General features: G+C 36.0%; 1 protein-coding gene across 2 annotated transcripts in view; it reads left to right on the top strand.

The window, feature by feature from the left end:
* The window catches only part of LOC129236383 (glutamate-gated chloride channel), a 157812-nt gene that overhangs the window by 126100 nt on the left and 6520 nt on the right, over positions 1 to 25192 (top strand). For both annotated transcript variants that reach the window (XM_054870741.1, XM_054870740.1), the window contains exons 9-11: positions 10952 to 11104; positions 11574 to 11738; positions 20020 to 20126. In XM_054870741.1, coding sequence (XP_054726716.1) covers positions 10952 to 11104; positions 11574 to 11738; positions 20020 to 20126 — 425 coding nt within the window. The remainder of the gene's footprint in view (positions 1 to 10951; positions 11105 to 11573; positions 11739 to 20019; positions 20127 to 25192) is intronic.

The raw sequence follows: 25192 nt of genomic DNA, 5'->3' as shown, positions 1-25192 counted from the left end.
TTCTTTTTTCGTTTTGTTTTGGTTTCTTTGAACAAATATGCAAAGAAGAAGTTGTTTGTTAATCGAAATACCAATAATAATGCTTACAACCAGTCCAAACGTACCCAATTGCATACATACCCATAGACACCACACAAATTGAAATGTACTCGTCACCACTTTAGATCCCAGTCGAGAAGTCATAGTCATGAGAAAGAAAAGATAATTTTAAAACTAGTAATCCGTAGAGTTAGCAGTATGCGAAAAAATTTTAAATTTTAAACTAACACCACTCTCCAATTAAAAAAAAATTGAAGCTCTAAATGCATGAATAGATTTTTCATTGTCACTTATTGCCAATTTCCTTCCGCTCGTTTCCGAATCGATCTTTAAATTAGTAGATTACTGAACTATTCCTGAGAAGTATAAAACAAATACATAAAAAATTACCGTACAAATTTCCTTAGTTCAACTTCAATTAAAAAATAAATGTTTTCTTTGAAAAGTGATCCAAAATCTCTTAAAACTTTAAGTAATATTGAAATGTTTAGCAATATTAATTTTTTGTTTAATTTTAAATGTATCATTCGTTGTTGTATAGGTAGGTAGATAGGTGAAGTGGTTGAAGTGCCACTCTGACACTCCCCAAGTAGCACTAAGGCGCCATTTTGAGACCTCTAACGGGAAAATATCTACAGCCAGCCAGAGCTGTTGATGTAATGCAGAAGATTGATGGGATTTAGGTTGGCGCACTGCCCCAGGCGGAAGAAAAGAGCACTCAGTAACCTTAATCGTCTATCCCGGACATTCACAGAGCAAGTGCTCAACAGTCTTCTTCTCTGCACGGACCCCACAACTTCAGCAATGGGGATTAAATGGTAAACCTAGCATTTTCGCGATCGTCCAATGATCGGTAAACACAGATGCGAGATTGCAAATTTAATTGCATGGGGTTTCCAGGACTTTCTGAGTCCAGCATCTATTGTACTATAGCCAAAGGGTTTTCGAAATAGCACATGAAGAAATATAGCTCCATCTTTTCTGCGCTTTCCTGGGAAATAAGTTGTACAATTCTCCTTTAACAACACTCAAAGGGATGCCGATGGCTGGGCAAGAGATCACTACGACCAACTCAGTCAACCCCTTTCTGGCAAACTCATGATCAATTTCATTTAGCTCTATGTTCCTATGTCTTGGAATAGAGATTAGTGTAATGATAACTGCACACCAAAGGTATTTGATCTTCTCCTTGCAGGACTTGTTTAGTAGATCTGCACCATGGCGTCGTTAGAGCGTTGACGACGGCATGACTATCGGAAAAAATGTTAATATCTCCCTCGCTCTCACGTTTCCTAAGCATTTTGCATGTATGCAGGATCGCAATGAGTTCTGCCTGAAAAACACTAACATTAATCAGTAATTTTAAGAAAAAAGATAAATTGGCTGTTTAAGAGAAAACCCCTGCTCGGAATCCCGATTCAATCTTGGAGACGTCTGTGAAAGCAGAGGTAACAGCTTCGGTTCAGATTTTCCACTCGTTCCAATCCTGCCTACTTGGAAAGATTGCCTTTACCCGATCCTCAAACTCCAGTTTCGGATTGAGAGATCTATTCGAAGTTCAGAGAAATACGGTGTTAACTGCCCAAAAATATTACCATGTCCCTTGAGAGATTGCCTCCAGGGGCCAACCTCCTTTAGGCAGACTTCACTTTGAGCAGCGATGGAATTTTTACGTGGCGAGCCGCAAACTCAGCGCACAACCAGCTGTGCTGGGTTGCTTCGTCTTCCCACATTAGCCCGCTCTCGAACGGATGTTCGGAAGTTACCCAGAGCTTACTTGGGCGAAGTACGAAAGTTGTGAGCTGCAGGGACTATATGTAGACGAATCGTCGTAGCCACTCCCAAGTGAATGACAATCAGTGACTTTCTCTATGGATGGCCTCTTCGGATGGCTCGGATATTCGACCAAAATCATGTAAGCGGTTATCGCGCCAATCAATGCAAGAAAAATCGTAGTCACATGCCAACTTACTCGGCTACTGCGGTCTTATGAATTAGAGCAAATTATGTTATTTAAATGATCTGATTAGATAGCTTGGAAGTAGAGAATCGCGCGAAAGATTTATGAATCTTTACGCATTCAAAACGACGAATGTCGCAAACTATATGAAGACATAGTCTATGAGCTTTATGTTAATAAAAATCAAGCAGCGGTTCAGTTCTGAAAGTACCTGAGGTGCCAACTATTGAAGATAGCAAAGGAAGGAAAAGGAAGACCCTCTATAAAAAGCTATCTTTGGAAAGCTATCGGTGAGTCGAAAGACGCGCCGACTTTCGAGGGTAAAAGCGTGGGGGACGGCATCGTAAAGGAGCACTGTTCCAATGTTTTTTCCCGAGAAATGACAGGTGCGCTAACAGACAATATAGGCCGCATTATGTCTGCTTATAAAGGGTTTTTCAATAAGGGCGGGTAGATGTTGAAATGGAAGAAAATGGCGTAGAGCCGTCCTGCTGGAACCACTTGTCGTCTAGGTCCATATGGTTCAATATGGGCCATAATAAATTGGAAGGGCCACCACGTCTACCGAAAAATGGGCGCAATGCGCGCAACGTTTGCGTTAATGAACACTCATTTTGATAATAAAGTTTTATCATTTGAACGTGCTGTTCTGAATAATAAACAAAAGATTTGACAGATGTCACCAAAACAAAATGGCTGCCACAGGGCGCCAAAATCGACCCGCGCCAATTGAAAAACCCTTTACGTGCTCTCACCTCTCTGTATAGGATCGAGGTGCATTTTCGAAACTTGCGTCCAGAAAACTGGAGAATCCCGTTAACAATACGTAGTACCATAGACCCCATTAATTATCTGTTCCAATATATTGGCTTAAACTGTGTGCCTAAAATACTAGAAAATACCACTAGTAATCACCCATTTAATACGGAGACATCAAATTTCTATTTCGGAAGTTGTGCAGATATCAAAGTTGAGCTACGTTTGCATGTACCTCAGCCACATTTTAAGCAAATTGAGTGACCATAGTAATTTTGGTAATTATTGGAGAATTTCACTACCCTTTCTTTCATCCAGCTTGCGAATGAATTCAATATACATAAATAATTCTACATCCATCTATAGATCTCTCTCGCTCTATTTGCCTTTGCATGCTGGTCGCTGAACTAATGGATTTGTACTTCTGAAGCCATTTTGTCCCTTCAAGCTTTTGTATTTGAAAAAAAGAAAAAAATTATGATAATATTTAGTTACAATAAAAAATACACACACACGCATACACAAACACACAGAAGTTTTCTTTTACTTGATGATTCGCGGAGTCATAACCAAGGCACATTGCCGAGTTAGTAAGTAGCAGTAGCGCAAAACCAACAAGAGCAAAGTATTTGTTTTTGCTTTTGGTATCTAGAATGTCAAAATCTATGAACAAAGCTTGACAGTTAAGCGTAACCGAATAAGTAGAAAAAAGTCAAATTGGTGGCGCAAAATTAATCACGCAAAAATTAATGGCGCAAAATTAATCACTCTTTCGGAAGATTTCTAATTTTCGCAAATGGCGTTGACACAGACAGCTTCAGTATACAAACAGACAATGGGGTGCGTAAAGTTAAAAAAAAAAATTCCATCATTAAAATTTTTTTTTAATTCTATAAATTCATTAAAAAAAGTATTTAGTTAGAAAATTGTTTAAATTCAAAATTGGTTAATTAATTTTGCGCCAGCTTCAGTAAAAAAAACGTTTAGCTTTGCACAAGCAACAGAAAGAGGAAAAAAAATAAAGATTTTCATCGCTCAAAAACATTTTTTTTGTATGTAGTAAAAAAGTGATTTAAAAACAATATTGGGTGATTAATTTTGCTACACCTTATATAAACAAAATTTTACCCTTGCAGAAGGAACAGAAAGTTATTTTCAAAAAAAAAAAAACTCAAGGTGGTTGGCAACGCCACATCATGGTTTTGTTTCGCAGAAAAGAAAAGAAATGGAAATTAACGCGTAAAGATCAAAATAAAGATGTTCATCACTCAAAACATTTTTTACGTAGTAAAAATTTTATTCAAAAACAAACTTGGATGAATAATTTTGCTACTACTACTTGCGCAATGTGTCTTGGCCATACCACTAATAAACATTTTTTATAAGGCAAACATTTTTCATTATACCTTTTTGAAAGCAGCAATCATTGATTTGGCGACTGAAAAACTCAGTTAAAAACTTATTTTCGTAATCTACAAAATATACTTCCACACAGTTTTCCCAATACTTTCCTTATGTTAATTTGCATTATGAGTTCAAAGCATGGTATTGAGCATTTTTTTAATACATACATACATTTATTAAAAAAAAAGAAAATAATAAAAAAAATAAGAAAAAAAATTTTAATATTTAAATCACTCAGGAAAATTAAAAATTTCTAATTTGTATTACTTGAATGAGACAACAGTTGGTCAAAGCAAAATTATCGAAAAATCTTCAAAGGTATGAATTGATTTTGTTGTAGTGAAATATGAAAATAACTCGAAAGATCAAGCAATTGATTGAAGTGAGAAAAAAAGGAAAGTAAATGAACATTTTTTTTTTAATATTTTTAGTTCGTTAGTATCCATGGTTTCCGTTATGCATTTGATGTGTAGCCAAATTTAGAAAACCTTAGCGTCTTTCACTGACAATCTTAGCGCCGTTTCTAAGTAGAAATTTACATTTGCATAACATAAATATTTACATACAAAATTTCAGCTAACAAAAAAAAAAACAATAAAACGAATTCAGATTTCAATTTTACATGCAAAATATTTCAGATAAAAAGGCAGACTTCTATTGACGAAATCCAATTCATAAACTACATACACACATACATTCTTAAATATCCATTATCAGCCAACAGCCAAATAACCAAAATAAAAAATAAAAATAAAAAAGAAACAAACCAACTCTTGAAACTTTCAGAATTCCAACTCACATTCTTAACTTTTCACCCAATTTTGCGATTTCTGCGAAGAACTTCACAATGCAAGACAAATTGAAATTGGACTAAATGAACAATTCTATATGCCAGATGCATTGATGAGATAGATTGGGAAAATCGAATTAAAGCTGCGTAAAAAAAATGCGAAAAAAAGTAGAGCAAAATGTATGAAAAACTTTCGTAAAGAAAAAATCAAATACAAAGCTAACAAAAAATATGAGAATGAGTACTAATAAACAACTTTGTCTTGAAGAGTATGGAACGCTTAGCCAACAAATTAACGGAAATGAACAAAAGATGTTATCTTAAGATTCACAGAAAAACGCAATTTTTAAAGTACGTTTCAATTCCGTTAATATTTTTGTTGCAAGAAAAATAAACTCTAAAAAAAATCGAAAACAGCTGCTGTTATTTATGTTTGCCTATGACTAAAAAAGAGTTATGAGTTTTGACTAATTGTATTTTTATTTTTCAAACGCAGTGTTTTTTCAATATGAAAAATACGATGAAACTCTAAGAAGCACTAACATTTCAGAAGAAATATTTTTTAAATGCGAGCTCAATATGTTTAATAATAATTTTTTTTATCTTCTAGTTTCACTCCCCTACAAGGCTTTTCCATCTGACCCGGTTCCGGGCAGTTAGTTTTGTTGTTAGTTTTTAACGTCTTCCTTATATTGGCTGCTGCAAGTTAACTAACATTCCAAATAATTCGTTTTTTTAATCTCTTGGGAGCATATAGCCTCTGCAAGGCTTTTCCATCTGGCCCAGTTCCGCGCAGTTATTTTTATTGTTATTTTTGTATTACCCCCCTTTATATTTGCTGCTGCAAGTTCTGCAGGTGCTATTTTGGCCACCGGGACATCTGCTTCCTAGCTTCTGGCTCCATTCTAGCGCCCCTCTTGTTAAGCTGTGAATCAAAGCCGCCTTTCTTATTGTGTGGCCCATTTATCTCCACTTTGGCTAACTACATCAAAAAAAAATTTGGAAAATAAAAACTGTAAAAACTTAAAAAATTTAAAACAAAAATTAAAAAAAAAAATCAACGAAAAATTAAATTAATAAAAACGTACAAAAAAAATTACATTTTTTTTAATTCTGAATCGAAGATTAAGACTTCTGTTTCTACATATCGGCATGACGTTTCAACGTTTTCCTACAAATGGAACAACCCACAGTTCTATGCAACTTACGAATAGCACATAAACTTCGGGTCTGCAATGTTAGCCACGAAATCTCTAAAGGTCCTAGAAATCGCGTACTCTTCTTAAAAAATAGTCCATTAAAGGACTCAATGCGAGTTGTGGCCAAACACCGTTGCAAAGTGGAATGAGCTTTGAATTAAGTGGATGCCGAGTGATTCTGGTATTTAAAGCAAAGAACTGGCTGATGAATTGACGAACTGCAGTTTTTTGGAGTATACAATTGAACCGAAGCCAATTTTAGGGTCAAACATAGCAGGAACAGTAGGTTATATCAAAGTTTTCATTAATAAAGCTAAAGCAGAGCCGCTGGTGCAGTTCAGATATCTGCAAAACAACCAAGTATTCACTGAAAGAGCTTCACAGAGTAGTAGCAAAACACCTTTTCAGGCGGAGGACGAGTTAGCTATGAGTCCTGATAGGGGAAATAAAAATGGCCACCATAAGTATCATCGACTGTTCGTCCATTCTATGGAGAAAGAGGAAGGCGGAAGATTGTTGGGTATTTGGTCGAGCGCGTCCTGTTGTGCGCGTCTTGGTAAACGGAAAGGTCTACAATTTTATGCCGTCTCCGAACGGCAGATGGTTTTTTATGAGGTGCTTTTCATGGGAGAAACATTCTCAAACCGCTGTTAGAAAAAACACTTTTTTTATCATTTGTTGTTTCGTGCCCGAATTTTGGAATTTTAGGGAAATAGGGAACTAACCCAACTAATATCTAATATAACAGCGCACCTTATCAGGCCGATGGACACAGCTTCGTTCCTTAAAAAGGTTGTTAAACTCTATGAAAAAGGATCAACTTTGCAACTACTTAATCAGAGGAATGTTATTATAAAATTGTAAAATTTTGGGCGTAACACAGTGCGGCCGATTCCCAAAAAGCTGGCCAAAAGTCGAAAAAAAAAGTTTCTAGATAGAGTTTTTTTGTCTTTGGGTTGGCTACAGTAATGCCTTGAGTAGTGAAAACCGTTCATAGCAAAGTCCTGTACCCTAAGTATCCTCTGTATTTTCAGTCGCAACGTGGCCTTCGTTTGAGCATCGTATTACTGCCGATGAATAGTGAAAGTTGTACACATTTGAAAGATTTTGTAATGGAGTAAATTGAACAAAACCAAGTGGAATCATCTTCGGAAGGTTAGTAAAATACGAGAAATCTTTAGTACATATCAATACCTCGACACAAAATTTTTAGCTGCAGCAATACGTAGATACATTTTTTGCAATTTTTTTTATAAAATTTGAGTTTTCAAACTGTATAGTAATACAACGCCGTCATATGCTGCTTCGAAACCTATTAAAGGTTACTCAAAAAAGTAATGGTTACTGAATAAAACAAGATTTAGCTGCTACCACTTGCTACCTTGCGACCCCGAAAACATATAAATTTACATCCATCTTGATTATGTTCTTGAATATATGCTATTCCACGTGAGGGGGTGGCCAATAGGGGTGGAAGGGGGTGGATTTTCAAAATTTTAAGATCAAATTCGTAATTAGCGACCCCGACAACCCCCGAGTAAGAAATTTTGAATCAATTACTTAATTTTTTGAGTTTTGGCCAGCTTTCCGGGAATCGGCCGCACTGTGCGTAAGAGCGAATAGTTTATCAAAAATGTTTTGTATAAAACGAATTAAAATATAGGACAATATCCTTTTCATGAAATTTTCCATAACCGAATTGCAAAGTGGCTGCCCCATGTCCTCGATAGCCTCACGAATTCCATCTCTGAGGTCTTTAATCAACCTTGGACCGTTGACGTAGACCTTCTGTTTCAAATGGCCACAAAGAAAAAAGTCACAAGGTGTTAAATCACAAGATCTAGGTGGCCAATTGTGGTCCCCTCTTCCAGAGATAACACGGCCCGGACACGTTTCCCGTAAAAGATCAATGGTTTCGTTGCTTGTGTGGCACGTAGCGCCGTCTTGTTGAAAATAAATGTTATCCAGATCCATACCATCCAAATCCGGCTATAAAAAATCGTTAATCATCTCTCGATAGCGCAATTCATTCACCTGTAACACCTGTTTTTGGAAACCCCTTTACAATTTCTGTCCACAAACTTCTAAGTATCCAGTAGCAGAATTAGAAATTAAAAGATAAATTAAAAAGGAATTACTGATGCAAACATTTATTTCGATAAATATTACAAAAAAGAAGTCCGAATTTTGTTGTTTTTAGATTATTTGCTATAAATGTTGACCAATACGTCGGATACACTGTTAAAATCTAGCCACTTACTCCGTGCCACTTGTTGGAGAAGTGATGTCGGAATGGCATTAACCTCGCGAATGATATTTTCTTTTAGTTCTGAAATGGTCGTTGTGTTTGTTTCATAGACTTTACTTTGAGGTACCATTTAGCGTTCTGGGTGGCCAGGCTATGTCAGCAAAACGGCTCATCAGTTTGCTATGGAAGAAACCACGCAGTATCGCCATGATCTCCCTGGTCGTGTGCGGTAGGCGCTAGCTTGTTGAAACCACGAATGTGTACTGAAGTTAGGAGGTTCTCTCATTATTGGCAGAAAATATGCGTTTAGCATGCGCCGATAACAGGCACCGTCCACAGAAATTGCTTACCCTTGACGACCTTCTAAAGATTATACTCCAATTATTGCACTGCTTGACAATGCATACTAAGCCGCCACTTTGTGACTGTGAAGTAGCAGTTGATGCTTTAACCCACTATATGTCTTTTAGGGCCTCATCACTCCAAAACCATTAGAACATAGGTAGGTAGGTAGGTGAAATGGTTAAAGTGCCAGTCTGGCACTCTTCAAGTAGCATTAAAGCGCCGTTTTGATACCGAGACCTCCTTCTTGAGCTGTTGATGTAATGATGAGAAGAGCGATGGAATTTAGGTGGGCGCACTGCTCCAGGCTGTAGAAAAAAGGGCACTCAGCGACCTTAATGGTCTAGCTATCAAAGCCGGGTATTTATAGAGCAAATGCTCACAGTCTCCTTCTCTGAAAGGTCCCCACAACTTCTGCAATGGGGTTAAATGGTTAGCTTTTCCGCGTATGTGCCGATCGTCCAGTGACCGGTAAACACAGCTGCGAGTTTAGAAATTGAATAGCGAGGAGTCCAAAGGATTTTCTGAGTCCTGTGTATATTATACTGAGGCAAAGGATTTCGAAATAGCACATGAAGAAATGAAGCTCCATCTTTTCTGCGCTTTCCTGACAAATTACTTGTGCAGTGCCCCTTTAACAACTGTCAGGGAGATGCCGGTGCCTGGTCTCTGAGGCCAATTCAGTTCCCTTCCTGGCAAGCTCATCAGCAATTTCATTTCCCTCTATGTTTCTATGTCCTGGAACCCAGATTAGAGAAATGTTATAAATACTGACGGCAGTCATCTTTTCCACTTAACAGAAAATATTTTAAAGGTCCAAATAAAGATTTCCGTCACTAAAAAAAAAAATGTTTTTTTATTTAATAGAAAAGTTATTAAAAATTGGAGGATTTTTTGGGAATTTTTTTTTTTTTTTATTTAATAAATAAGTTAATCAAAATTGGATGATTGGCGACCCCCACGGCTGAATGAATTAGTGCGTGGCTACCATTCTGGTTCGACCCTCGAGCATGAAACACCAAACTGATAGAAAAAGTTTTTTCTAATAGCGGTCGCACCTCATCAGGCAATGGCAAACCTTCGAGTGTATTTGTGGCATGACAAAACTCCTCATGAAAAACCATTTGCCGTTCGGAGTTGGCTTAAAACTCGAACTTGGCTTAAATATTTGTATGTGGAAAAAAGGGCTGTTTTAGGGTTTTCCCGGAAGTTATTCGAATTTTTCTCGCCTTAAAAACCATCCTTGGACTTCAAGGAACGTTTTAAAAAAATAATTGTTAAGATTGGTCCATGCGTTGTTAAGTTATGCGCTTACCAACACATTTTGCGATTCATTTTTATATTATAGATTTACTTGTGCATACAAAAGTTTCTTACAGGCTATTGAAATCATTGTTTTTTTTTTTGTTTATTAAAAAAGTTATTCATAAACTAAATTGAATGATTAGTTTTGCGCCACCTTATATTGTATAATCAATGATTTGCGCACCTAAGAATTTCTCTTTACTATGGTAAGCAAATTCAGGTCGCACCCTTGTTGATTGACCCTTTAAAACTGTAGATACCTCCATTTGTGGAACAGCATCAAGACGCACGCCACAAATAGGTGGAGGAGCTTGGGTGCTTGGCCGATTAAAGGGTGTAAGCGCCAATTATATATACATAAATATAAATCCTCTGCCAAATTCGCTTAAGCGGTTATCTCGCCAATCAAGAGGAAGAAGAAGTATATTCTCATCCTCCAGGGTGGACAGTCGATGATATCTATGGTGATCATTTGTTTTCCTCATAAAATTTAATCCGCGTTATTAGTCCTCCAGGATTCGTAGCTAACTCCTTCTCTGCCCTGTCAAGCTCTTTCAGGAAAGGATATGTACTTATATATAATTTTTCGCTACTAAACTAAGCAAACAAATTTTCCAATAATTTTTAAAGAAATATATTGAAGAAACACTGCAAGGAATTTTTGTTTTTTTACGTTTGTTTGTTTTGTATTCAAACTACTCGTACTTGTATAGTTTTTCTACTAATCTTCAACATTAATTTGGTTAACTTTCTTTGTTTTCTTTCTGAATTTTTAATTATTACTTACTTAGTTCATTTTCTTGAAATACTTTTATTCTTATATTTCATAATTGTTTTGATTTGTGTGAGCTCCCCAACGAAATGTTTTCAGTTGTGACTTTTATGTACGATACCTTGTATACTCATAGGTGAATACAGTTGCCTCAAAGTCGATCTACTATTCAAGCGAGAATTCTCATATTACTTAATCCAAATTTATATCCCATGCTGTATGTTGGTCATTGTCTCATGGGTGTCATTCTGGCTTGATCAAGGCGCCGTACCAGCACGTGTGTCATTGGGTAAGTCGAAACAAATAACGAAATAAACAAAAACAGAAACCATACAAAGCACAGTAAACTAATAGTAAATGCAAACAAACACGAAAAAGCAACTAAACGAGCATGCAACAAGAAAATTTAAAAAATAATAAAATATATATCAAAAACTATTAAGTAATAGAATAAAACGACACTTATGTACTTAAACAATACTTTTACCGAAGTAGTATTTTGTTATGCCTTTCAACTCAGGTACTCTTTTTGAAGAATACTCGTACAACTACGGTTTTCTGAGTTTGCTGAGTTCTCAGAGTTCTGTTGTGTGTTGTGTTTTTCATTTTCATAGTGAATTTGTTTAGTTGAATTTTTATGTTTTTATTTTTTTATTTTTTTTTGTAATTAGTTTGTTAGTTATTCACATAAGTCAAAAATTATCGATATTTGCTTTTCCACGTCAGTTTTCGTCACAATTCACTTGGACATTTTACAGGTGTCACCACCCTGCTCACCATGGCAACACAAACGTCTGGCATAAATGCCTCACTGCCGCCAGTCTCCTACACAAAGGCGATCGACGTTTGGACTGGCGTCTGTTTGACATTCGTCTTTGGAGCGTTGCTCGAATTCGCGCTGGTGAACTATGCCTCCCGTTCAGGTTTGAATAAAGCTAGTAATTGAGATTTTATATGCTTCTTATTCAATGTATTTGTATTAATTGATGGTGTATTTTGTTTATTTTTTTCTTCACATATTTGAATGTGTGTGTGTAATTGTAAATAACAACAAAAAAAAAAAAACAAAAAACTACACAAAAAATATGAAAATAAATGCAAACTAATACACAAATGAGTGTGCGTGCAATCACAAAACTACTTAGCTAACTAACAGATGAGAAACAAACAAAAAAAAAAAACTACATAAAAAAATTAAAAAAAAATATTATATTAATTTTTATATAAAAAAAAAAACATTTATTAAAAAAGATTTAATTTAAAAAAATTAAAAAAAAGCAAAGAATAAAATTAACTCAACTATTTGAAAAATTACCACACACTACTACCAGCTTGCCAAACTAATACAATAAAAGTATAGCCACACAGCAAATGTTATTGTAGATCAACACAACAACAGCATTTATGACAATTTAAATTTCTACACGTATATACAAACATATAAATATATTTTTAATTAATCAAAAAAATTACACTACTAATTTATCAATAATGACTAATTAAAATTCTGCATCGTGTCTTTTGCGTATTTTGCGAAAAGTGCGTTTTGAATTTGAACATTTTCAAATATAATTAAAAAAATTTGGAATTACCTAATGTGCCTCTAATTGATTGAATTACATTGGAGTTTGCGAAATAAGAATACCTTTTGCTTTGATGAAACTGCAAGGTGGCGCAAAATTAATCACCCTATCGGAAGATTTACAAGTTTGGCAAATGACGCCGCACGTCACACATATTTGACACTTATGAACTAGAGAGCTGCACTATACAAACAGACAAGCAATTGCGTGCAAAAAGTTAAAAAAAAAAATTGATCAAGAAAAATTTTTTTTTTTACTTAGTAAAAAAGTTATTCAAAAACAACACTGGATTATTCACTTTGCGCCATCTTGTATTATATTTCTTTTATTTATTTATTCACTAGCGGATCCGACAGACTTCGTTCTGTCAAATAGATTTTGAATGTGGTAGCTTATATTTCGACCTTAAGACGTTTTTCCTCTGCTGACCCTCACACACCGCCCTATCATCCTGGTGACGGTTCTGTTCAGGAGTAGTAAAGAAAAGGGTCAGCTCGGTTGACCTAAGTATCTTTGCTTCCACGAACTTTGGACACTCATTTGGGACCCACTAAAAACTCCGATTGGGATGTCTGCCAGAGGACTTCAAACTAAGAGGGGAACTTAAGGTTCAAACCTGATTGAAAAATAATCTAAAGGGATAGTGGGAGCCTAAAGTTGACAATATTTATAAAGTGGATGCTTCAATGACAAAACATAATTAATTATTATTATTATTAACATAGGGTTAATAACCGATGGATTATTCCGACGATATAAAACAATATCATGGAATTCCATGTTTTCTCCAACTACAACGATGGCAAATTCATCAATAGTTGGTGCATTAAAACGTCTTGCATGTTGGCCAACAGCTGTTTTATCAGCTCTGATTACAATTTTGTGATTATCAGATGGCATCAGATCCAGTGCAGTTTTAAACATCATAATCAATTGATTGTGCTCATGAAATAAAGTTTGTAATTGTTCTACAATAGACCTCTTTAGTAAATTGTTATGTGAACAATGAATATTAATTTCTTGTGGTGAAGTGCCCATGAAATAAATTTGCAGGAATTTGTCATTGCTATCTGACGCTGGTAACAGTGAACCTGATCTATGATATACTTGCCCTTGTATCTCTAAATTAAAAAAATGATTTTACCAAATATAAATAATATTTGTTCCTAAAATGTATATCTGTCTCCTAATTTGAATCACCAAATAATATTATGACTAAGTAATCTATTTCTTGGGGATTAGGGAACTGAAGGTTAAAGATACATATTTACTTAGTCAACAGGAAATTTTGTTCACTAAAATAATAATGATTAACTGCTATAATACATACCTTAAAAGTTGGCATGAAATTTTCCCAAACTACGTTTGTTGCCCCAAATGACGTCATTTGAAAGCATTTGTTATATTGTTGGATATTTGACAAAAAGTATATAGAATCTGGTCCTATTCCTGAAACCAATGAGTACAATGGCTCTGGTGGTGGATCCAATGGTACCAATTTCACTTTCCCATTTGCGCAACACAATCCATTGGCTTCATTTTTGTATTTCAATGCCTTACAGTGAGAGCAAAACAAGTTTATAGATTCAATAGTAACACATTGGTAGTTACTGTAGTCAATTGATAAATCGTAATTTAAGCAGCTCGATTCAAACTTGCGCGATTATTAGTGGAATCTCTCGCTCCCGCTTCCCGCGTTCGTGATATATGAATTATTTCACGTTCATTTCGGTCGTCACGTTCTTGTGCAGTATGATTATAATGGTAATTAGTTTGGTTTGTAGCATTTCGGGTTCTTCTACCTAAACTAGGATAGGAGGCATATCGAATATACTTACCTAAATTATGTCACATGCAATAATTATTAATCGCAGATATTAAAACACTTTGCCCAAAACGCGATATAAATCAATCAAAATTAATTATTAAAGATAATAAACGCTTTTTAACGCGGTTTGTTTGACACATGCAACGACGTGAAAACTGATGTAACTTACTCTTACATTTTTTGACTTTTCAATTTGGTCGGGTTCACGATATTATCACTTTTGTGTGAACGCATTAGATCCTCTAACGCGAAGGCGCAATATTTGTATGTGGAAAAAAGTGCTGTTTTAGGGTTTTCCCGGTCCATGCGTTGTTGAGTTATGCGCTTACCAACACCTTTTGCGATTCATTTTTATATTATAGATTTACTTGTGCATACAAAAGTTTCTTCCAGACTATTGAAATCATTTTGTTTTTTTGTTTATTAAAAAAGTTATTCATAAACTAATTTGGATGATTAATTTTACGCCAGCTTATATTGCATAATCAATGATTTACGCACCTAAACATTTCTCTTTGCTAGGGTAAGCAAAATTAGGTTGCTGATTAACCCTGTAGTACTTTATTGGTGGCCACTAAATGGCTGATAGAAAAAGTGTTTTTCTAATAGCAATCGCCCCTCGCCATGCAATGGCAAACTTCCAAAAATATTTTTGTCATGAAAAAGCTCCTCATAAAAACCATTTGCCCCTCGGCGTCCATTTGTGGAACAACATCAATACGCACGCGGCAAATAGGAATCAGAGCTCGACGAAACACTTAACAGAAGTTAGGTTAGCTTAGGTTGAAGCGGGTGTTCATTGTGGGACACACTCAGGCTCATGGCCCATTGTGATGCTGCGTGACGAACTTCTCCTTATCTTTCCTAAAACCAGTGTGTATTTTTCAAAAATTTTGTAAGTTCCTTAATTCCGACAGAGCCGAGATATTCCAATTCATGAAAGGATTGTCTACCCCAAATAGCGTGTCTACATCTGGGCAGAGCGGGACAGAGACACAGGAGGTGCGGGATCGTCTCTTTCTCTTCCTCGTCTAGACAACTTCTGCAAAAGTCATGCTCGGATCCCCAGATGTTCGGAATATACATCTTCGCCCAACCTGCCCTTGAGCTTTGAGCCATCTGTGTATACATGGACGGACTCGCCCTGACTTACATCGTCCCGTAATGGCAAGTATAAGCGGGACTGTATAGTTCAGCTGTCCGGGAAGCCCCAACGTGCTAACGGAACGCATACAGTGCTTTCGATGGTATGGTTGACATTGCACCGGTTATAAGAACAGATGCAAGTCTTTGCACCTCGTTAACTCCTTTAATATTCACGTCCTTCTCAAGGGCATTCCACCGTATTGCAATACCTTAGTAGAGAATTGTAATTGTGTATCATTCTGGGTTTCAAACCCCATTTTCCCCCAATGAGCCTTCCGCAGGAGTAATAACGCCGTCGTAGCTTTGCGTACTCTATCTGCAACTGTGAGCCCCGAAATTTGCTTCCTATCCAGTACGAGTCCTAGATATTCAGCGATTTCTGTTACTTTAAGGGATTTTTCCCCTTTTGTTGAAGAGCAGGTGTTTTATATTTTCTGCTGAACAGTATCAATTCCGTTTTTTGTGGATTTTCTTCTAGTCTTCGACTTTTGCACCAAAGTGAAGTGTACGCGCTAATTATTTTTATATTATTTTTTTTGTTTAATTTACTCTATTTTACCTTAGCTCGATAAGCTTTAAATATTTTTCGGCACCCGCGCTTATTATCGATAAACTGGCGCCAGAAATGATTATTAGCCCATGGCCAGTGTATACAGGAGGGATTTAGATACTCGTATGAAATGGAGGCTTTAAGAAAATAGGGATACATTTTCGACCCGCAAATGAGCTTCATGTGTACAGTTTTGCGTTGTCCCTCTGAAATCCTCAGAGAAGCAGAAGCCCCTACCGGGAAAAGGGCACGTGGAAAAGATCTATCCTATCTTCCATAAGGACAAGCTGGGACTATGCTAACCTAACGTAGTAAACCACATTTGCCATTTTCGCATGGCTTTAAGAAATTTACAAATTTATACCAGTTACGGAAACTCGATAGGTATCTACGTGGATTGCAAAAATTGTGCCATTTACTAAGCCTACCCTTGCAAGATATGAGTGGTATTCAAAATAGGTGTATTCCTTGTTCGGCTAATAAGTAATGACACTCGTTTGATTCATACGAACCGGTTTGAGTGCACAAACTCTTGAGTAGGAGCCTCTAGTGGTATGATTACTGCAGACGTAAACCTGACTTAAGTTACGTAAGAACTTAAAGATGTTTACGCAAGCTGTCAAATCAGTTTACATATTCGGCATCATGCCTAGTAAATAGTGAGAGCACGCAATTTATGCATATGATTTTCTTCTGGCGTTTGGATTGGGCACACCTGACGCAAAGAAGACAATGGCATCGCAAAGATGACCCTAGAATGGAATCCACAAGGCTCCAGAAGAAGAGGACGACCACGAACAACTTGGATGCGATCAACACACGCGGAATACCAATCAAGATGTTCCTGGCATGAAATTCGAACAAGTTACACACGATCGCTCACGTTGGTCTGAGTTTGTTTCCGCCCCATGCTCTGATTAAAAGCGGTATTTCTTCATATAACTATATAAATAATCTCATTTACAAACTATTTATTGTAAATTTGACAAGAGATATCAAGGAATAAAAAAAAAATGTATGATCTGAGTACTTTTTGAGCACCCCAATATTCAACTATTCGCTCCCCGAAGCGCAAAGAATTCGTGGTTCTGCTGTGGCATTATGGTTGTTTTTTTGTCATATATAGTGAAATTTGAAGAATTTTCTCAAATCCTCTTCCATACGCAACGACGTATATATACTCGTTTCCACTATAATCGGTTCTACGTTACCGAAACGACCCGGATTTATATCCGGCCAAGGACTGTCACTCCAGCAGCATTCCCCGTATGTAAGTATGGGGAATGTTTATTCTGCTACAACAACAGCCTAGGTTTTTTCTTTACCCAATACTTTTTTGAAACTGTCTGTAAGTGAGGAATGAGGTTAACCAGGGGAGGACTCGGTGAATGTCCTCTGCGAATGCATGATGTACTCAGACATTAGAAATTTTGAGGTGTGGGGAATGGTTGGACCGATGGACGTTAATAATGTGAGTGAAGTGTTAGGCCAATAAGCACGTGGAGTGTTTAGACGGGCGTTCAGATATTTTGGACGTCCAGTTGACTATTTTTTCCCTCGGCTACAAGTCCACAGCTGTATGGAAGCTCAGCTGGTAGTAGTCTTGGCTACGAAGTCTGAACGAATACTTGAAACTGGGGCTACGGGTAACGGGAGACCTGAGAGTTCGCTCCGAACTGTTCGTGTGGACAACCCCTTGGGGATTGTCGTGGTGCTTTTGGTTTAACACTCAAATGCGGTTAAAGCCTTTTATGCTCGATGTGAGGTTGCATTGCCACTGGGTGCCGGACCCAAATTACGGCAGAGAAGGTAAATAGTTATCGGACCTAACCAAATTGCTAGTGTGTCCATTCCGCATTACCAACTGGTATCGTGAATTCTTTTGGCGCATTGGCACGCTGATCAACTCATTGATTTGATCCGCTGAGCACCGTGGAGTAATCCCAAAGTCGACAGGCACCCACGGAAATCATACCAAACGCTGACCTTTACAAGAAATGTTTACTGTAGCTGTCTAGTTCAAGACTGAAATATGACTGATGTCCGACGCCATTTGCAAAAAGTATACATTTTCCGATGGGGTAACGACCTTGACGTGTTTAACACCTACCACCTGGTAGTTTAACATATTTGATTTGTTGTTTAGCGCTTCGCTATTGATTTTCGTCATCCGTTTATGCGAATTTCGAAGCCTTCTAAAGTACCGCTATTACCGTTGTAATTTTTTAGCTCTTCCACCTTTACTGACTGTTGGTTTTTCAACATCTTTTGATTTCCAAGACGTAAAACCAACAAATGGCTTTTAAGCAGCTTTCTCGTAATATCTCAGGCAGGCTGATCGTTGCGCAAAAATGTTGGCACTTTTTATTTAATTTCCGCACCAATCGCAAGAGTGTCCACGTTCACAAAAAAATATTTATCGCATTTGGGCGAAAATTAGAATTTGAGCTTTTATTATAATTTTTTTTGCTATCGGTGTTAGGGTTTGGGCTTTTTCGTCCATTTAAAACAAATCGAGCGCGGACTTTGTATGGAAGAACCGGGCGTGACACATCAGCGAAAAAAAAATTCTCAAAAATCAACGGTATTTTGTGCATACTTGAGACTTCCTCTTTGCTTTACTAAAATTCAATGTTCTATGAAACTGCATACCCAGAAAATTGTAAAAATGCTGGTTAAAAAGTTTAGGTGATAAAAGTTTGAAAAAATTTGGAAAAATGCTACACAAAGTTTGAAACTTTGCCTTATATGTTTCTTGTTGTAGTATGAACTATATTTTGTAAAAAAATAGTGGTGTGCCTAAAATTTTGAGCACGAGAAGAAATCGTAGGAGTACGAATGAGTAGTGATTAGGGCAAGTCCAGTGTTACGCTCGCAGTTGGTCTTCAATATTTTAGTACATTCATGATTTGCGCTCTAATGTAATTCAATCAAAAAAATATCGTACGTTTTTTAAAAATTGTTTTAAAACTTTCAAATAAAGCAAACGGTTTCTAATAAATATTCATTTGTATGACTTTCACGTGAATTGATTTTTTTATAATTACCATAAAAATGTCTAAGTCTTCACTGAGGACATTCTACTAATACAAGTATTTTATCTTCTTATTTCATCCTGCCTTTCGTATTAATAATAACTACTACAAAAACAACAATAAACCACAAATATTAACAACACACTAATTACTATAAAAAATAAAAAAAAATAAAAATGTATACAAAAAAAATGCATTTCAAAACATTGTCATATTCGATACATGGTTGCATTTTCATGGCATATTTCTTTTTATTTGCATTTTGAATTGTAAAATAAAATTTTCAAATACTGATGTGATATGTTAAAAAATAATATTTTTTTTATTCTTCTTTCATTTCATATTTCATCATTTCCATGCATATTCATACAATACTACATAAAACACATAATTTTCGTTTTTTTGTTTGCAATTAATTTTATTTTTTTTATTTTAATTTTTTTTTATTGAATTTTATTTTTTATAAATTTTTTGTTTTTAATTTTTTATTTATTTATTATTATCATTATTTATTTATTTTTTTTTTTTTTTTTGAATATTTGCAATGTACAAATTTTCCACTATTTGAATTCCGTCTTTTGCAAATTTATTTACTTCACACATTGCAACTCGTAACGCTGTAAATGTCGCTAAATGTGTGTCTCTTAATTTTTTATGTCTCATTTGCGCTTATGTCTCATTGTGCATGTGTGTATGTTTTTTTTTTAATTCCACCTGACCTCGCACACAAACTCCGAATAATTGGAAAACCAATCACTGTCACTGTCGCCGCCACTCTCATATGGCATAAAAACTAACTGTTAACAATACATTCTTAAATTATCATTTGTTGTTGTTATATTTGTAACCAAACTAATGCGTTCGTGTTCGTATTTGTATTTTAATCTGTCGCTCTGTGCTACATCTGCTATTCATCGAAAACAAAAACACTATCTTATTTTTACTCTCACACACACACACACGCATACACCGAACACACTCACACGCACAAATGTTGTGTGAACAAATAAATTCTTGTCCAACATTTTTTATCGCACGCAACATATACGGATCGGGCCGCAGACATGCATAAGGAGAATATGAAAAAGAAACGTCGCGATTTGGAGCAGGCCAGCTTAGATGCTGCTTCAGATCTGCTCGACACAGACAGTAATGCAACATTCGCAATGGTATTTGTCAAAAACTTTTTCTTATCAAACAAAAACTAACTAACTAACTTCTAGTTATAAGTGTTAACGGTTTATTTAAGTATCGTAGCTTTTGTTATTTACGTCTACTCACTTCTTCAGAGTTTTAGTTGAATCTTAAGTCTATCCACTTAAAATCAGTTTGAAGTCCATTTAATTGTTAAGAAAAATAACTTTTAAAATTCTTGAGTGAAGTTTTTTAAATTTTGCACAAGCTTTCACAACAACTCCCTTTCAGTAAGTACAAGTGTAGATACATAATAATTTTTAACTCTGGGTTACCGTTCAATTCCATTTTCTCAATGTCTGGGTAAGCGCTCAATCAGAACTTTAGCGGTAAACAGGGTAGCGCATTTTGCACTAACCCTAAACTGCAATATCAGTAATTTTTTAGTGGTATTGAAAATAATAAAATAAGGTCTAAGTATTCAATTTTTCAGTGTTTCAACTTTTAAGTGATGGACCGCTGATTGCATTAATTATTTAGTTCACTGTGCCTAACCCTGTCGGTGAATGCCTAAAAATGTTATTTCTCAACGTCTGGTTCGCGAACATTTGCCAGTTAAATTCTAATGAGATTAGTTGGATGATAAACTTCAGTTACCTGCAAACCGAAGGAAAAATTGGCAGTTGAATTTGAATTGAAAAAAAAAAAAAAAATTGAGGTTCGGACCTCGGCCGCATGGCCTTTTGTGCCTTCTACTCATCACTGTACCTCAAAAACTCAGATCCTTTATTAAACATAGTGTCTTATACTTAAACTTAAGATAAAGCTGGCTTAGGCTAAGTGTATACCCTTTTTACTGGCTGCATCTGCCCAAGAAGTGTCAACTTTCGTCGCGCTATAGCGTCACATTCAAGGAGAATGCGGGCTGAAGTCTCCGGGGACTGGACGCAGGAACCGCAAGAGTTAGTGCATGCCCGTGAACATTCTCAGCTTATCCTTAGAGAGTGTTATGAGTTTTGTAAACCTCTTTTGATTATACCCCCCAGTAAAGACTTCGCCTGTCGCAGGCCTATAATTTGGTGCCAGCTAATATCTCTTAGCCTTAGCTTTTCTGTTCTAAACTTCCCCTTTCTGGTGTGTTGTTCCATAGCAAGGGAGAGCTCGGGTTCTCAGTTATACCTCTGTGTCCGGCGACACATTGTGGATTCCTAGCAAGTTTAATTTCTCAATACACCCAAAAACCAGTGACGACTGAATCCCACAGGATAACAGAGCCTTGAGCCTCATTCCGGAGGTTTCTGTCTAAGCTGATCTCTGCACATAGACAGATGGCATATATTTACCTCTGAAAAAAAAAAAAAAAAAAAAAATGACGCGCTGATGCTGCAGTCAAAATAACAAATAAAATTTTGCTTTGTTAACTCTTCAAAAAAATTTAAGGATATATTTGAAATAATGAAAAGTTTTGGGGCGAATGAATTTTTATTTAGGTTAAATCAGAAGTGTATTGAAAAACAACAAATAAATCGTGCAAAAACAAAGTGATTTGATTTACCTCTCAGGAAGCCGCCCACCTCTTTGAATTCCTGTAAGGCAAGTTCTCAGATAAGAATAATACGAATCATCCTTAAAGTTTGAAAAATTTAAGAGCTGTTCTTTTTATTCAAATAAAAAAGTTATAAAATAAAAATTATTAAATAAAATTTTGGAGCTATTAAATAAAATTTTGATATTATTAAATAAACTTTTGAAATTATTGAATAAAATTTTGAAACTATTAAATAAAATTTTTAAATTATCAAATAAACTTTTTAAATTATTAAATATATTTTTTAAATTATTAAATGTATTAATTTTTTTTTTTTTTAATTGTGAAATAAAATTTTTTATTAAAATAAAATTATTAACGTAAACAAACAGAAATCAGAGTTGGCACGCACAAATTGGCATCATAAATTAGACGCTATAATTTTAAGCCAAACTCATCTGATGTGCAGCTCTCGAGTATTCCAAATACTACTTTGTAAATAATTTTCTATAGCATTCACAATTATTGAGCCCACCCAACGTTAAATGATCAGACTTTAATGAAAACATAACTGCCATTTCAATCTATCAGCTGGTTAACTAACCTCAGGTTAAATGCAATATTAACCAGACATTGAGCAAACGGTCACCGGAGTTTAATTATTCAGCCCCTTTCGAGACCTTTTTCTCCACCTAGGAACTACGGAGAAAATGAATAATTATTCGAGCATCACTTTATAAAAGCAGATTAGGTTTTGTAAATTCAACTGAGGCAGGGTATCAGTGCATTTTCACACATCACAAATAGCTATCGAAACCGATAGCCAAGTATTTTTAAAATTGATAAAAGTTGTCATCATCTTAAGGACTCCAATTTGAGTTATTGATTCCACTTAACTGGGAAAAATATTTTAAAAATTTAGAATCTTCCTAAGTTAATCACAATTTAGTGTAGGACAGGTGGGGAGGGCGGATTACACTTTGACTTGGATGTCCAAATTAAATAAAAAATAAATAATTGGTGTATCATTTTGTCTGCCATAAAACAAATTTAGTGGGTTATTCCATTTGGGTCATCTTGATATAGAAGTGATATAGAAAATACCTTATAAGATATCTTACCTACTTAGCTATGATAGATATAAACTCATAGAGATTTTTTCTATTATATTTTTATTATACTTACAATTTTTTGTTTGTATCTTTTATCTAAATTAGAAATTATTATAAAACTAAATAAGAATCAATCGTCTAATGCTGGAATTCAAATACCTTAACACAATTTTTAATTAAAAAAAGAATAACTTGGATTTCGACTATATCAAATGAATGTCGATCTCTTTGTATAAAAATTTATAGAAAGTTTTCATTTTCCTTTAAGCTCCTTTTTCATATCCAAGTTCAAAGTCCACCATACCAACTTTTAACTTTTATTCACTGCACTCATTTAAATATAAACCGTAAAAGAAATTTGCGGGGATAACTAAGCCGAGCCTCAGCTTTTAATATAAAAAATAAGAAAAAGATCTTTGAGGGCAAGTTTTTCAAAAATGACCAGAGAATATATTTTTCCGAAAATTTTGAAGAAAAAGTATACTTTCACTCAAAGCAAGAGCGGGCCAAAATATTAGTTAAGAAAATTGTATGCTTCATCTACGGTTACGACCATCCCTGGAACAATATAATCTAGAACTAAACTTTTGTTCGATAAACTTTAGGCTGCGAAGGCCATCGCAGTAAGTTGACCCCATCAGGCCTTGACGTGAACTTTTATCCATCACAAAGAGTCTCATATATTTTCCAAATAATTTACAAAAAAGAGTGGGATTCTGGTAGAGCCGAATTAAGAAGTCTTCTTGTTTCTAAGGTTCCGTATTGAACCTTTACATCCTCAGTTATGGCTGCAGCGAATGACCACCTGTACTCAATTTTATAAAGAGATACAAGGTTATCTTCCCGTCTAGGGAAACACTAACGCAACACGGATAAATGATGGCTCACAAAAAGGCTACACAGATGGTTCCAAAACACTCCATGGAGTAGGAACAGGAATAGTGGGGCCTAGAGCGCACAAATCCCTAACACTAAGTACAGATACTACAATTTTCCATGCGGAGCTCTTCGCCATAATGGAAACATTGGATATCATATCCAAATATCTTTCGGACAGCCAATCGGTTCACAAAGGAATATCTTCACATTCAAGTCAAAGAGTTAACAATGCACTCAACAAACTGGCCACTCATAATCAGGTCTCACTTATTTGGGTGCCAGGGCATGAGGGGCACGAAGGAAACGAGAAGGCAGACTTTTATGCCAAAAAAGGGTCAGAAAGGCTATTTATTGCACCAACCCCATTTTTCGACTTTAACCAAAATAATATAAAATAGAAAACCAAAAAATGGATCCAAACTAAAATCAGGGAACACAGGAACAGCACAAGCAGCCTTAATCACTCCAAAAAGTTTTTGAACTTCAATGCCAACAAAGCAAAATCTGCTCTAACCCTAGATAAAAAGGGCCTTAGATTAATTTGTAGAGCACTTAGGGCTATCTAGTACAAGATTATACCTGCTGTGATGAAAAGAAGTTTATAGAACACTTAATCACCAACTGGGCATTAGGCCACAGCAGACCCAGGAGACTGGGCTCGTACCTACTAGAGGAGGAAGCCCTACAATTGCACCCTCCTAAGAGCTGTTTCGATTCCTCGGGACGACAAATAGCTCAATCTGGTCGCAGTGCATAAAGACCTTAGCCTAACCCGTACAACCATTACCATTACCATGGCTGCAGCTGTTACCATACAACAGTTAGTTAGTTCTTATTTGGCCATAGTGTACTGAGGCAACTAATGTGGTCTACTGTACGTGACCCAGAGCCTATAATTAGAGGCTGAGTTGAGTTTCAAACTTCTTGTTCCATATCCTCAATGGACTTAGAGCAAGTCTTGTTTTTGCGAGAGGTGCATATTCACGGAGATGAGTTCTGGCGCTTAGTTGCCTTAAATGTAACAAAGATTACAATGTCCCTATGCATCTAGTGAGAGCTCGTAAGTCCTTTCTATTCAGGTTTTGTAGTTTATTTGACGCTATCCATATGGAATCATGTGATGGACCAATTTTGACCAGAATTCGTTCATAGGAAAGGTGTTGCATTCCATAAAAACCACGACAGATCGCACTCTTCTTTAACGATAGCTTAGGTGGAACGTTCTATCATTTCTGCCGCATAATCCCAGTGGCTATCACCCAATCAAGCATTAAAAAAAGTGTTTGCTGTTACAAGACCGGCCTCAAGAGAGGGTTGTGAGAAAGAGCTGATACATTTTTCGGAAGAGTTCGTTTCTAATCGTGGATTTATGAGACTACGCTCAAAATGGACAAAACAAAAGTTATCTCACAAAACAAAAGAAGGTGAAGGAGAACTTGGCTTCACTTAGTGTGTCCAACTGGCGTCGATAAGCACGCGCTTTGGCGCGCTCGGCCAAAATCGTTTAAGCGGTTATCGCGCGTAACAAGAAGAAGAATATATTTGCGGGATATACAAATTTTACTGATTTAGGTCAAAACTT

Source organism: Anastrepha obliqua, chromosome 1, assembly GCF_027943255.1.
Source record: "Anastrepha obliqua isolate idAnaObli1 chromosome 1, idAnaObli1_1.0, whole genome shotgun sequence".
In the NCBI taxonomy this organism is placed as follows: Eukaryota; Metazoa; Arthropoda; class Insecta; order Diptera; family Tephritidae; genus Anastrepha; species Anastrepha obliqua.
Note: the sequence above shows the minus strand (reverse complement) of the source record. Positions and strands in the feature narration are given on the sequence as shown.